At 38.9% G+C, this 15,602-nt stretch overlaps 1 protein-coding gene across 3 annotated transcripts; it reads left to right on the plus strand.

Annotated features, from left to right (window-relative positions):
- The first annotated feature begins 2,419 nt into the window (after nucleotides 1-2,419).
- Nucleotides 2,420-13,948, plus strand: LOC136279836 (probable G-protein coupled receptor CG31760). 3 transcript variants are annotated; one of them, XM_066164157.1, is made up of 11 exons: nucleotides 2,420-2,530; nucleotides 3,299-4,174; nucleotides 6,332-6,494; nucleotides 6,619-6,957; nucleotides 7,432-7,500; nucleotides 8,249-8,358; nucleotides 8,800-9,014; nucleotides 9,641-9,779; nucleotides 11,765-11,870; nucleotides 12,636-12,776; nucleotides 13,339-13,948. In XM_066164157.1, exons 2-11 carry the CDS (start codon nucleotides 3,420-3,422, stop codon nucleotides 13,432-13,434), a joined length of 2,133 nt encoding a protein of 710 aa, XP_066020254.1. In that variant the 5' UTR covers nucleotides 2,420-2,530; nucleotides 3,299-3,419; the 3' UTR covers nucleotides 13,435-13,948. The 3 variants fall into 3 exon arrangements, with proteins under 3 accessions (XP_066020254.1, XP_066020256.1, XP_066020255.1); XM_066164158.1 differs by lacking the exon at nucleotides 2,420-2,530 and adding an exon at nucleotides 3,066-3,093; XM_066164159.1 differs by lacking the exon at nucleotides 13,339-13,948 and having other exon boundaries at nucleotides 12,636-13,017.
- The last annotated feature ends 1,654 nt before the right edge of the window (nucleotides 13,949-15,602 follow it).

Below are 15,602 nucleotides of genomic sequence, written 5' to 3' on the forward strand. Positions count from 1 at the left end.
AATCAGCTCGCTTACCATGAATGCGTTAGTGTTTGTCTCCTCGGCTTTTTTCACTTTTTTCACGCATCAAATTTTTGATCAAAACTTTGCAAACGCTTGGGTGTTGAAGGATGAAGAAGAACGAAAATTTAACTTTTGCACTTTTCAGTGATAATTTATTTCACTTTCTTGATGTTCCCAAAATCGCGGAAACCTTTGTGCAAACCACAAAACAGTGTCTGCTGCAATGCATCAAGAACCATCTGTCTTTCCACAAATGTTGCAGCGGTTCCTCAGCCAAACGGACATGTATCGTGTGAGTTACTTTCCATCGACAAGTACAATGCATCTGAAAATTTCGTAAGAAGTTTTACTTCTCATCACTACAGCATAATGGTGAGTTTGAAGGGCAATAATCGTTTTTTAGCACTTGGCATAGGAAGACGTGATCGTGAAATGAGGAAATGAATGTCATTTTCATTCTTTCACTGAATCCAAAGTGGTGTATGAGCGCGGTTTCTGGATGACGAATCTTCAATTTGCTTGAAAGCTTTCGTAATGCTTGGCTTAGATCCAATAGTGAAAGCTATACTTGTAGAAAAGTAACATTACAACCAACCGGTAAAACGTTTCGACCCCAGTTCTTTCTGTTAGGTTACGTGACTTTTAAAATGCTTAAAGTTTATTTAATGTTAAATTAGTGTGACTAACTATTTGAACTATATTTTGATCTGTTTTCTTTCAGCGTGACTTCTACAATGATTATCATTTAGACAGTTTGACTTACGAATACTTACAATTTTACCTTGAACATAATTTGACCTCCATGACAAAATTCACTTCAGGGGGTCTCGCTGTCCCTTAATGAGGGCTTACGTTTTTAAAAAAATTACGTGTATGTGTAGAAATTGTTCCTAAGAGGCAATCTGCCATCCAAAAAACTAAGCAAAAGTAATTTTTCACAATTTTCTAATTGTGAATCGAAAGATAATAACAAATCAATTATCACTGCCTTATTTTGTATCTTAACATTGACTGGTGTACCCTGCACCTGCGATCCGAAAAATATAAGTTTGAGGCAACGGCAAAGATAGGGTTTGCTTGTTTTTTTTTTGTTTTTTTTTCTAATTTCCAGAGTCCTTGTGAAAGTTCCCCCTCCCAGAACGGTGGCTCATGCCAAGCTATATACGAAACATACCACTACAGATGCAAGTGCAAACAAGACTACTTTGGAACAAACTGTGAAAGGCGTAAGTAATTTTCAGCCTGTTAAAATCATTTGTAGAGTCGATTATTTTGCAATTTTTTCCAATTTGAATCGCTTTCTGTTTTTCTCGTAGAGAAAGCATTGTCTTGTAAGGAGCGGTTTTACCAAGGGTGAATGCATTTGGCGAATATTGCCCAGGTGCATAAAGTGATTTTTTTTTTTTGCGTCATTCTCCCAACCAATCCGAAATATAAAAAAATAAGACTCACGATCGCCCACTGTTAGGGCCGGCCATGTGCCTTTTCTTTCAGTTTCTCTAGCTTTGGTTTTTCCTCAATTTAGGAAAAAAAAAGAGGAAAAATGTACCATTTCATAAAACCATAGCTTTGCAAAGCGTTTTCTTCCTACCGGGAGCCGTTCCCTATTTTTTTTTATTTTCGAAGCGGTGATCTGGCTTAAAGACAAACACAGTTTAAGAGTTTAATTGCAGAGAAAAAAAGGAAAATGTGCTGATATATTTCTATACTAGTTATCATGGTTTTAGTCTCTTTATGTCAAAGATATTTCGCGTATATTAGCAAACAAATAATTGTTTAAAGATGTCTTTCGTCTTGTCCACGAGGAATCGAACCGCGTAATGTTTGTAGACAGAAAATAAGAGAGATGGTAAGTTTTGGTAAGCATCGATATTCCCGGCGGATGCACAGGGTTCGACTATCAGCAAATTAAACCAAGCTGCCGACTTTCTGGAATACGCCCTTGACTCAGGTCTGTCTTGGAATGAAAGTCGAGGACGAAGATAGGTTTATCACAATCAATCTGACGGCCAGTTCGCTGCATTCGATATTTTCCACTGATCAGTACTTGCCAACATCACTGGGTCGAAATGTTTGGAAAAAGTTAGTGGGTCCTCAGGCTTCACTGCAGCATTTGTGCAACAAAGAGGGTTTTAACGTGTTGTGTTCAGGTGCCATTAAAATGAGAATCGGTATTATTATGGATGACGTGCCGATGGTCTCTCCGTTTACTTGCGTAGGCTGTGACTCGGCTATTACGTTTGGAGGCGATGATTTTCAAGTGCGTGGGAATAATGGCTATAAGGATATCTCTGCCATGGGGTATATTCTGATACAATAAAAAATCCCGCTGTATGTGAAACCAAGAGGCACCTTTGTGTCATATCAATATATTTATAGGCATCTCTGTGAGCATCATTTGTTTGTAAGTGGACAGCTTGAATGCAACACAAAGCTACGCAATTTTCCGGTCGTGAATTCTAGTAAACAACAATTCGATTCAAGCAGGTTAAATCTACCACACGGATCTCGTAAATGCAACAAATTTGTAAGTTTTTCGGTTCGTTTTTCGAACGATTGATACTATTATATTTATACAGTGTTGATATTTCCTAAAAGAATTTTGTTCAATAGAAGATTTTAATTTAATTTGATCTAATTAAATTTAATTTTAAAACCGTTCAATTTCAGAATTTTTATGATTTTCAACACAAATCTACGCAATTTTCTAGCCGTTAGTTCTAGTAAACAATGATTCAAGCATGCTGAGTCTATTACATGGTCTCGTACATGCAAGAAATTCGTTCGTTATTCGCTTCTTAGCAGAAAATTTACAATTTTCTTAATAAAGATTTGGTCACGAAATATATCTTTGTCGTTTTTGCCTCGTCATTTATTGATAGTTTTCGGGTATAACACGATTACCCGGCAGACCCGACCCAATTATAATAAACCCTCTTTTTCGTGCACAACTTGTGTCTGCATGCTCTGCTATGAAAGAATTAGCTCACGCTTTAGCTGTGCGTCTATCGGCTGCGCCTGGAGTAACTCTTATGCTTCTCTCATTACTGGAACGACTCTTGCTCAATTTACTCCTTGCTTAAAATCGTGGTATTAGGCGGGAGACCTTATTACTACTGCTGAAAAAATTGCATCGTAGAAATCAATATCATATTGTCGGAATTAGAATTGCATGAGAATTTCCTGTTCATATGAGGCTGTTTTGTCAGCTCACAATTATAATTTGTTCGTTTCCTCTTCCGCTTGCATAACGTGCATGGTATTTTCCTTTTTGATATTACTTTTCCTCTTTTAGTGAGCAGCTGCTGTGATGCCACACGAGCGAAGGGTCCAGGTAATAAAAAACGAATTTACCTTCATCACCAGTCTAGGAGAACTTTGTGAGTGTTCGTCTTTTTGCGTGAATAGAAGAATCGATGAAGTTGTGGCAAGTGTGTTTCGTGTTTGCAGCATTATCGATACATTCTTGGGATAGCATAACATATGTAAATGCAACTGGAAAGAACCTTAGAGGGAATCTTCTCGAGAGAGAGCTGCAATATGTGGCCCAAATTCACCATAAACTAAAAGACACTTCTGGATGTAACGATGTTGCAGTGCTCAACATGTCTTTTGATAGCGAGAGGTGGAAAAACGAAGCTCTTATGGCAGTCAACGTCGCCAACCTCCTGACTTCTCTCTGGTCTGTGAATTCGTCCGCTATTGCCGAATCTATTGTTGAGAATGACATTTTGCTGTATCAAATGGTTCGCTACATCGTCCGTTTCTCACCATCTGTTTTCGGATCAGTTGTATGTTTCGAGCCAAACTTGTACAAGGACTACGGAAGGTTTTGTCCTTACGCGTTCAAGGACAAGAAATTGAACGGAAGCATTCATGTTACAGATCTTGCGCGAACGGCAGATTACGATTACTCTTCGAGCCCAAACGCTATTTGGTGGACTGGAATCAGACGGAAAACCAGAAACAAGACGTCAACAGATTGGATGAAAGAGACCGATTTTTATTCAGTAGGAAGCGCGAATGGAACTGTCGAGAATGAAACCTCCGACCGATTACTTGTGACATACGAAGATGGTTTGTGGACTAGGCCGTATTTCGATTGTTTTGGTGGCAAAGTGTGGATGATAACCTATCTTGCTCCAGTTTTAAACGAAACCAGCGAATTTTTGTAAGTTTTGGTTTTTGTTGAATAATTTTGCCTCCATCTCCTATTAACCTCATCATCGTTGTTCAATTGTTTTCTTAATTCTTGGCCAGGTGCATTGGCTGGGTCTCATGGTATAAGATGAGCGCGCTATCATTTGAGTACACTATCCTAAAGAGCAGTTTTCTGTGAAACGATAACAAAGTATTGTTAAAAAGTAAATTAACCGAATCTAAGAATAACAATCGATACTCGTCCAGGTGAGAATAGTCTTGTAAAGAACTCTTGACGATGGCAACTAGCCATATTTTCCGTCTGAATGAAACTTAAAACAGCGTGTTTTCTCGCAAAAAAACTAAATCGCTGCTTTTTGTGACATAGAGTTAGTTGGCAGAGACTGACGTTTTTTTCGACAGGTTGTCGCGGCATATGTCACTATTACTGACCACAGTACAAAACTATTATTTCGCAATCATTTTCTCAAATAAAGAGCCTATCGTATTAACTTTTATGTCAAGGCTTTTCCGGCCGGTTTCAATTATTCAACCTTTGCATTATTTTGTTGAGTTTTTGACCGTGAGAAAAGAGCAAATTTCTAATTTTCCATGAATTGTTTAGGCAGAGACTTCGCCGGGGTCGCAAAACGTTTTTTCTAGCGTAACGATTTCACGTCATACAGAAGTCTGAAAGAAAAATATGCGGATATCAAGGGAAAAGTCGAAAATTTATGATACAAATAGCCTGAATGGAAGCATATTGTGAGCACAAAACAACTGTCACATCTGCTCCAGATAGCCCTGTTGTTTTTAGAAATCGGTCGTTTTTAGGTGACCAATCAATATAGAACCGGTTGAAAAAACCGCAAACAAACCAGCTAGTTAAATAAAAAATTAATGAAGAAGAATGGGGTGGAAAACAAGCTGTTTGCTATATCGCACTTTCTTTTTCTCGGACGGTTATTGTTTGCTTCATTATATTGCATGCAAATATTTTAAAGATTTGAGTTGTAGTTAATGAAAACTGCAACATTTTTATCAGGCTTAATGAAACTGAGCGGCCTAATGGTGTTTTCGCCGTGGGAGTTTTAGCTGTAGTAATTACGCAGTCACTATTCATATGCAATTTTTGTGAGAAAACTTAGTACATAGGCAGCTTACAGGAAAGTGTGGTCTAATCAACTGAGTTGATAATGTAAATTGCCGTTGTGAAGAGTTTCCAAAGCTTATCTTTCGAGCGTTAGCCCTTTGTCAGAACGAAAGACTGAGGACTATCGTTTGAAAAGTTAGCTTTAAAAACTCTTAACGGTGGCCAATTTATATCAACAAGGCAGTTAACAAACCAAATTATCTTGAATTTTAATTGCGTGAAAAAATTAAGTATGAAACTAATTTCATTCAAATTAGTCATTTTTGCCGTCCGAAGTTGACTACTAAAGGGCCAACAGAATGGAAGCAAAATGCCGAGCAATATTTTTGCGAAACAAATCGTGTTTCCCGCGTACGAGACTAATGTTTCAACATCTTTCTTTATACCAGCGAACGAGCTTAAGATTCAACACCTTTTTATTTTGCATCTGTTTCTGAACAGCTCCAAAACTGCTTGTATTGGCTCTATACAGGACATTTGACGCATATGAGTATGGTCAGTATGTTACCGGCTCAGTAGCAATCTCGTGCAAGAGCTTCCGTTACCCAATACAGCGGTCAAGGGTCAGGCATGCGCAAGGGGATCGATTTTGGTCGGCTGTATGGCAATTTCCCGCGTAAAATTTCAGGGAAAACATGAAAAATAACCGCTCTCTTGCAAAACATGCACAAATATTCAAATGTTTGCAGAAATCTGCAGAGGGAGATAAAAAGTATGGGAAAAGAAAAACTGGGAGTTCAGAACACTAAAAATAATTGATTACGAGTATCCAAATACTCTGGAAGCGAGATTGGTTCACAAACTTTGAAGAGTTTTAAGAGCATTCGACGGCGGGATCAGAATTAGCGGAAGTTCAAAGTTTCACAAAGGATTCAGACCTTTTTGGTCTTAAAAGCGTGAAAATTGTTAACAATTGATCTTTCTTAAGATTAAGGGTTGCTGAGAAGGTGGGAACAGCTTCACGTTCTGCAGTCCTGGAAATAAGACTTGGCTGAACATTTTTTGTTGTTGTTGTTTTTTTTTTTGCTTCTTCAGAGGTACAGTAAGCGTGGATATTTCTCTTGAGGATGTAGATATCGATCAGTGCGATGCCCCAGACTCCGCTGAACAGCAGAGCTCAGAAGAGACTGGTGACCAAGCCAAACCAATCCACTTAAGCACATTCATGGGAACTCACAGGTGCAAAAAGAGCACAAAGGCAAGTTATACCGACTAAGAAACATCACATTCATGCAGATTTAATTCCATAACAAACTTAAAGGAAACCATCCCTATCCCCTCTCCGTAACACCCTTTAATCCGGAATAGCTATCTTTTTGCAGTGTGTACCAGTCCCTTTCCAAGGATTCAAACGCGGCACCTATCGCTGTACTTGCAAACGAGGCTACTATTTTCCAGACCCCACAGCAACTCGGAAATACTTTCCCGGGCAGGTCCTGGAGAAAGAATACGACAAATTGCTGAGAGGCGAATCGAACCTTTATGAGCACCACTTTGAGTGCCTTGCTTGTAGTGAGGGCTGTGAGGAATGTGTGGATGGCAGCGCATGCGTGTATGATGTGTATACAAAGCTGAGATATTCTCTCCTTGTAATTAACTGCCTCTTTGTCGTCATTTCGCTAGTCTTCGCAGCGTTGGTGTTCAAACTTTGGCAGAATAAGGTAAAGAAAGGGCAAGACCAGAACAGTTTGGGTTCGTAATGCTCGTCACTGAAGTACTGGTTTCCAGGCCTCTGACTCTGACCCTTTTCTTTTTTTTTGCACAGCAAGTTACGTTATGCATCCCTTTTTACTATGTTTTAGAGGAGAGCACATCTTTAAATAAAATACCACAATTATAAAACTCCACACCGTGTTACTGTCCCAAAACCTAAAAGTCATACACCCGGCATTGTCCATGGGAAATGTTCAAAAGTTAATGAAAGCTGCTGTGTTTGATCGAGTAAGTACGGAAACCAGATACTTGACAGTTGTTTCTTAGAATAAGATTAGTCTCCCGGTTGTACTTGCTCTGGGCTAAGATCAAATGTCTCTGACCAAATCTTGACAGAAATTGTGCATTTCTATTATGATGTATGAAATGAATGAGTTCGTGGGCAGCTTTCTTTTCAGTGACATTTTCTTTCCGTCTGTTAGATATTCAAAGCTTCAAGTCCACGTTTTCTTGAAGTCATTATCTGCGGAGCAATAATGATGTATGTAAAGGTACGTGATTTGACTTCATCAATCAGTTATTTACTGCACAACTAATTGTAATGAATGAATATCTCTGTGATGAGTAGACTTTTAATGAGTCAATTTTTTACCCGTAGTTTTTGGTCTTTTTGAGAGCCACGGTATAATGAAAGATAAAATATAACTTAGACGATGGTTAACAATTATTCACAGAAATGGAGGTGAATACCGGTGAATATTTACTGAGCCGCGACAGAAACCGAAAAATAGTTTGGTTTTGTCAATATACCGAAAAATGGTCAGAAATTAAACTCTTGACGCGAGATTTTGTCTCTTCGGCTGCTCAGAGGTGAATAGTACTTGCTAATCTCTTCCGAACTAACCAATCAGCGCGCGCGAAAAGCACTATTTACCTGCGTTGTATATATGAATTGTTGATAATGGTTACCTAGCGTACACGAGTGGGACAATTCGATCGCGAAGGCCCCTCAAAAATAAATAAGCTACCTGGAAAAGCATCGGACTGCTGAGCGGGAGGTCAAGAGTTGCGCGATGACTTTGTTAGTTTGTGATTAAACCACGTTGGGAAAAAATTTTTCCTCTTAGAAGACATTAAACACAGCTTAAAACAAATCTGAATTTTCTACACTCGATCCACTTGGCCGTTTGTCACGTCGGCTCCCGTAAATCCTCACCACACAACGTTAGGAAAATAATCTAAAGGTAAGACCCATCATCCCAGTTCAGCTGTTGATGCATGTCCCTTTCATGATTTAAGCTTATCGTATCGTTCCCTAAACCTTCCGAAGTGCGCTGCATATTGTCACCTTGGTTACATCACCTGGGTTTCGCTTTGGTATATGGTTCTCTGGCTCTGAAGACATGGAGGTAAGAAGCCTGTTGTAGACCCTCAGTTAGTAAAGGGGAGGAAAATTGTAAACGGAGTGTAATGGTGACAGGGCGAAAATGAGGGAGGTCTGGGTCGGGTAGCGTAATGAACGCGACTCGATCCAAACCCCCGTAGTCTTTCACTCCTCAGTTCAGGTTTTCGGACCTTCAATAATAGACGTGAAACAGCCCGCCGGTCAGAACTACCACTATAAAAAAAACAAACAAACAAAACACTCATACTAGCAGTTGATCGATCGTCACAGTGGTAATTCACTCCAGGAAGTTCAAGTTTTCCTCGAGATGCAACCAATCTTGTCCTTGTAGGGGGGAATTATTATGATTACGATTGGTAATCTTAAGCTTAAAGGATCAATGATTCTTATTCAATAGTAACCATGCATTTCCCTTCCTTTTTCTTTCGTTTTTCCTCCACTCCAGAGTGGTGTTAATTTTCCGCGTGCGCTCCGCTCGTAAGTTGGCTATAAAAGACAGTGTGTTGCTAAGGAGATTGGCAGTTATTGTATTGCTGTATACAAGTTTCTTGACCGTTTGGATGGTGATACAGCCGCCTTCCATCGAGTCAAGTATTACCGCTGATAAACTCAAATACGACAGATGCTCGACAAGCTCGTTTAGTCACATGATCTTGGCAGGTAAACAAAACATCTTACACCAGTAAGTGCCTATCAGTGCTACTCATTGTGGCCGGATACCTAAATACATGGATGTCTTAAATGAAGCAAAATCAATCTGTGTCCAGGGAAGATGAGAAATCTTTAGGGTATCTCTCTCCCTAAGAAATGTGTTTACCGCGTAATAAGCGCGCTGGACTCTGGGTAGGAAATCCCTGATTCGAGCAAAGCCTGGTCCCTGCATTATTTTTTTCGGTAAGTACCCTTATTTTCATGGTGCCATAAAGCATTTCTCCACTCAGGACTTGCGACAAGATGATTGGGATGAATGCGATGCGATGAATTAGCATTCTATTGAAAAAGAGTCATGATACTTCGATGGACTGACTATCAGAGACCGTGGTACACAAGCTATGTTATAGCATACTTCAGAAGATCCATAAATAATTCCTGGAAATTTTAAAGCTTTCCCTAGTACACAAAGAACTAGTCAAAATTTGCATGTTTTTACACTTCTCTACTTCTGATAATGTTTTATTGAGTATATTTGTCATAAGTACGATCTGGTAAAGCACTTTTTCCTGGAACAATTCCAATAGAGCAAGTTCCGTTACAACAATTTTTGATTATTTCTTTCTTTCCCTCAGCTGACTTCGTAGTCCTTGCTTGGGGAATGTGGCTCAGTTTCAAAGTGAGAAAAGTACCACAAGTTTACAATGAAAGTAAATTCATCGGCTATGCCATATACAACGCCACGTTTATAATCTGCTTCATCAACGTGTTGAGGTAACGCAAAATCATTCTCAGGCTCCTGAGTTTCCAACCTCATTGGTCTTTTTTCCTCGAACAAAATAGCCCAGAATCTGGCATTTTTGTGATATTAGGCTTGGGCAGTCATACAAACAATGAGTGCTTAACCCTTTGACTCCTAAATGTTATTAACATCTTATTTCTTCTTACAACATCACCCCTGAATCAAACATTAAGGACATGAGAATAAAGGATTTGATCACCTGCGAAAGATGCTCATGATTTTACAACAAATTCTTCTTGACTGCACCCTAGGAAATGGGTAACCGGTCGTTTCGCCTACCGGTCGTTTCGCCTACCGTCTGTTCGCCAACGTCTAGAGTCGGTTCGCCTACCTCCAATATGTCAGTTCGCCTACGATTCATATGTCAAAGCTTAAAAACTGAATTGTTTAAAAGTTTTCGTTGAACCTCCTAGAAAACTGAGTATTAAGATGAAATAAACCCCCGTTCACGGTCTTTGTGTTTACTTGTGACTCGAGCGGCCTATGCTAAAGGAAGTGGGACTCTATGAATTAATGTTTTGGCTGTTAGTTCGTGCGCTTTCATGCAATCCGTAAACTTAGTTACATAGATGAAAAAATGTATATATAACAGATAAGGCGTTATTTGTGCAGACTTGTGACTTAAGTGGCCCATACTAAAGAAGGTCAGACTTTTCATTAACATATCATTCAAAAGGACAAGGTACTTAAGAAATTAATCTGTTCCCACTTTACTTCCTGGTTCAATGTTTATATTGATGTTGCGATTTGTTCTATCATGAACTTTGTAAATTAGTGTTTTGTTAGTTCGTGCGCTTTCACGCGATCCGCAAACTTAGCTGGATGAAAAAAAATATATAATATAGTTAAGGCGTTATTTGTGTAGACTTGTGACTTGAGGTGAGACTTTCACTAACATATCGTTCAAAAGGACATGCTAGCTCATTTAACAGAGGATTATTATCGAAACATCAACACGGCAATCAACGGGGTCATCAAAGCTATAATCATCGATCCGATTTATTACAACTTGATTCTTTCAATGTAAACTTGATAGCATAGTATAGAAACATCATTTCTTTATCACTTCCCTCTATTAGGTAATGAAGAAAGTAATGCACCTGCTGCCAATTCAACATCAATTTTTGTTTCAGTTGAATCAACTGTTTTATACAATGATTGTTATACAACGGAGTTTAAGACGTAGGCAAACTGAGATATTGGACTTAGGCGAATCGACTCAAGACGTAGGCGAACAGACGGTAGGCGAAACGATCCGTAGGCGAAACGACCCGAAAGGCGAAAAGACCGTTATTTAGGAAACGTATAGAGAACAGCATGGAGAATCCATGAACTTTAATATAGCATGGAGAATATGGATACTGATTTTAGAGTACAGTGTGAAGGGTTAAGGAGCTAAGTTGTTGAAACACGAGGGAGTAAATAGTATATAGTGCTCATAAACCGTCTTAGCACTAGACAGTGGAAAAGAAAGCACCCAGTCTCTCAAACTCTCATCCAGACCTTATTCGCTCAGCTTTAACAGTGTTGTACGACATGTTATTAGTTCCCTCTCCAATGGAAATGCAATGCCTAAAGCTAACAACTGATTCCACGGGTCTTCTCGTCCGCGAGCAAACATTTTAGAATCAGCGAAGTCTGTCTCTTTCCTTTTTTTTAGTCATTTTTCATACGCTACTTTTAATTACAGTTCAAGCTGTTCAATAATCGAGTGAGCTTTTTCAATATCATGCAAATGTAGCTTCATAAACAAACTCTCCAAGTGGATGCAATTTCGCGTCGTGATCGAAAATGGCTCGAATCTAACTTCTCGATTCAGATCAGAATCAGCCTCTTTAATACCAATCAAAAAGTTCGTTTCAGAATAGAAGGCACCGTCCTCTCCCACTTCCCTTCTCTAATGAACGTTCCCCTCCCAAGTTTCCTGGCAGCAGAATCTCATATTTATCTCTTTTAGTGTTGTGCTAAGTAGCGGCTCATCTCCTGACGTGATGTACGCCATGGACTTTATAAACATCAACATTAGTGCATCTGTCACGCTGATGCTTTTGTTTCCCCACAAGGTACGACTAAATGGGTTGGTTGCCGTATTACCTTACAGCAACACCTAGTTCATTAAGAAAGTGTTGACGCTATAGAAACACAATCTTTTTATGTTTAAAAGGATACGATAAAAAGATGATAAGACCTCTCTCTATATGTGAAAATGATGTAACAGTACTAGACCTCTGCTAATCTCCTTCGCAGCCTTTCTTTGGTCTCGTCACGCAACACCCTCTCTCAACCGAGAGAGAGAGAGACAGACAGACAGATAGACAGAGAGAGAGAGAGAGAGAGAGAGAGAGAGAGAGAGAGAGAGAGAGAAAGAGGGTGCTGCGTGACAAGACCAAACAATGGCTGCGAAGGAGACTAAAATTTTGCAGGCCTCCATTTATCACTGTCACACAAGAGTAAGGCACACATGTCACTAGAGGACTGTAGGCGTGACCATCAAATTAATGTAATCTTCCCTATCCCGAAACACGGAGAGCTGCGAGAACGCAATGTTTTTTTATATCTTACATGTAACACGAAGACGGCCATGTATAAACATTAGCCTCTAATTAGCGCGAAAACATGTACAGATATTTGTCCGTGATGCGAACAGCATAAAATCAGAAAACTGTTATGGACTTAAGTTTTCATGAAAATTGAGGAATTTTCTTGGATATCACCCAGTTTTAGCTGAGGAATATATGTCATATGCTGTGTTTAGACCAATCGCGCGTAAGCAAAAATATTTGATGGATCATAAGTGCTAATGATTTTATCTATAATATTCTTTGCAGATTTTTTTAGCTTTGGCCCTGAGAAGTAACAGCCACCGCACCTCTCCTCAGGAGAATAAGTTATCAGTTCGTTCCAGAGGGGAGACATTTGCTAAGGAACTTGACACAACTATACTCGGTGGAGAAAATGACGAACTTAAGGTTGGCGTCGCTTGATAAGTCAGTTATTTGATCACAAGCAACTCATTGCGTGGCTAAATTCTAAAATACCTCGGCCTCGGGGGACTTGGAGATATCACAATTGTCTTCACGGGCTTGTATCTGGTATATCTTTAGTCAGTGACACTTAACTTCGGTGCTGCAGAGCTCGAAGCCTTACTTTTCCATCCTTTATTTCTCCCTCTCCCTTACTTTTTTCTATTTTTCTCTGTATGTCTCTCATTCCGGCTTTCTTCTTCATTTCTTTCTTTCTTACTTTGTCTATTGGTTCATTTATTTATTTATTCATTTTTGATATTGTTTTGCTTGCTAGCTTGTCTTCTTGACTTGCGTCACAGAACCTCGCCGAAAAGGAGGCGCTGCTCGTAGTCGAATAAGTTTTCTAATATCTTGTCTAGTATGAATTTTTACAGTTAGTCTATAAAGATTGGCCGTGATCATTATTTGCTGGCATTTACCTCCATTTGGCAAAGCTTGCACTTGTCGCACAAACACTCCTACACTTACAACTGATAATTAACCATTTTCTTTTGCTTTTCCTCAGCGGGAAGTACGAAGACTTGCTTCGAAAGTTGCACTTCTTCAATCTCAGTTGATGACCGAGCGAAACAGACACGTAACGAAGATTGGGTCTAGCTAAAAGGCTAAGTGTCAGACTTGCAGCCAATTTGTCGTGAATGAGTGACTTCCGAGTTCTTAAGTTTAATAAAATTAAGATTTCATAGCTCTCTTTAAAAATCATCAAAACATTGACGGTCATAATCTCTTCCTATACGGAATTGGATCCTCTCAGTTTGTTCATGAACTACTATAGTTTGTAAACCTGTGCAGCAGTAAATGCTGTTTGAAGTGCATTCATTTTGTTTTATTTGCTAATCGTTTGACTCGTGAAGAACAGAAACCTACCGCTGCCACTGCGCATTTCCTGCCATTCTTTAGCCCAGGGCCACTCGTTTCACTTACCGTTACGAGTTTCTTTAACCACGTGACCAAGAAGAACGAGGACTCTGAGAAATGAGCATTTTTCAGCATTGAAGATATTCTCAAATCGAATCTATAAAATTTTTCGATCTTTTCTTGATCTTTGTTTTGATTCCATCTCATTTTATTAGATCTCATTACTGTTTGCTGTCTCCTTCAAAAATTTAAGGCAATTTTGGTTGGCGTAAACTGATCATTTATCATTGATTATAAGTAATATTATTTTGTAATGAAACTAAGCACCGGTGCAATGTTAAACCAAGCTTTTCCATAGGAAAAATAAAAATATTACTCAATTAATCTGTTAATTTTTTTCGCCTACTTCCATTATCATTTTTACTATTTCCATTTTACATGTTATTCTACACTACAAGAAACATTTTAACAGCCAACCGTGAAAAACAGAATGTTGCTTTATCGGTGAGATATGTGATAGCCATTAGTTAATCAATAGTACATACGAGGAAATAACAATTATTCTTAGCATATAAGTGACGCATAATTTTAGAAACCTTAGGTGTGGTGGGATTTTTTTTTTTGGAGCATCGTCCGTGACTAACCTTACCGGTAGGGCAAGCAGTAAATTCGTTTGTCGTTTCAATTAGGTGATTGACGGAAATAACTCTGTAAACAGCCTACGACCAACGTCAATCGCTGTTGTTTAACAGTCCGCCCAAACAGAGGAAATAACTCCTCCTAAATATGGCATTCATCCCAAGAGTTTTGAAATCAAAGGAAGTTTTATGGTTCTATGGTTTAATTTTTTATACACCGACAGACTGAATTTCCTAGAATAGCTTATGACAATGTTGTGAAACCTAAACACGTTTTTTTTTTCGTCAAGAACTTCTTTTGTGGCACTCAGTACATATTTCTACCTCTTTCCACAGGCTTGTCAATAAGGAAAAGCTTATTCATTATTTATCGCGTATCATCTTGTTAGTTTTTTTTTTCCCTTTCTTTACGGAAAACAATAAATCACGTTCCCAAGTTATTTAGAGAGTGAAACGTGACCTACTTTGTTTAGAAAAGAAAACGTACATCTAAAAATACTTGTCGCTGATTGTCAGCTGATGCATCTGTCCATCCTGGGTGTGTAGGCGTGTTTTTTAACATCCCCGATTTAGAGTAATTGAAAACGAAATGAAGATCATATGTCCAACGTATCTATTTTAAGTCTCATTAAGCATTTATCAAATCGAAGTAGTTCGCAACGAAGACACAAGAGGACAAACAGTTTGTGCGGGGGAGTTGGCAGTACGTAGACCGGTAATAGTGGGCCAGGGTTAGGTACAATTTACGGAACGGCGAAAATATCGCAAAAAAAAATATTTGTGTTTTTGTTCGCGTGGGATCTCCCTATCGCAGATATGTCGTGTTTTGTTGAAAGTGAAATGGGATCCTTCTCCACGAGAGAGACGTAAAAAATATATGTATCCAATACACCTTCCAATGATATGGACAAGATGGAAACTCCTAAACAATTTGATGATAATATCACGATCACCTGTGATTCTTTTCTGAGACACCAAGATGCGACACAAGATAAGAAATTCGGAAATTTCTCTATATCATGGGGGCGTTAAATAATGGCGACTTACATTATAGGAACGCCCATTTCCATTCCGATAACTCTGGTCGACACATATCTATATATTTTCAAAATTACTGAGTTAGTTCTCACACTTTTTGCAGGTTAGAGAGAGTACAAATGATAAAAAACGAGATTGCTGCAAATTCTTTCATACATTTTATCAGCATGGCAAAAGAAGAAACGAAAACATAAGACGCACTAATCGACAAAAGGTCGCTTTTTCAGCAACCGAC

This window comes from Pocillopora verrucosa, chromosome 3 (genome assembly GCF_036669915.1).
Source record: "Pocillopora verrucosa isolate sample1 chromosome 3, ASM3666991v2, whole genome shotgun sequence".
Lineage (NCBI taxonomy): Eukaryota > Metazoa > Cnidaria > Anthozoa > Scleractinia > Pocilloporidae > Pocillopora > Pocillopora verrucosa.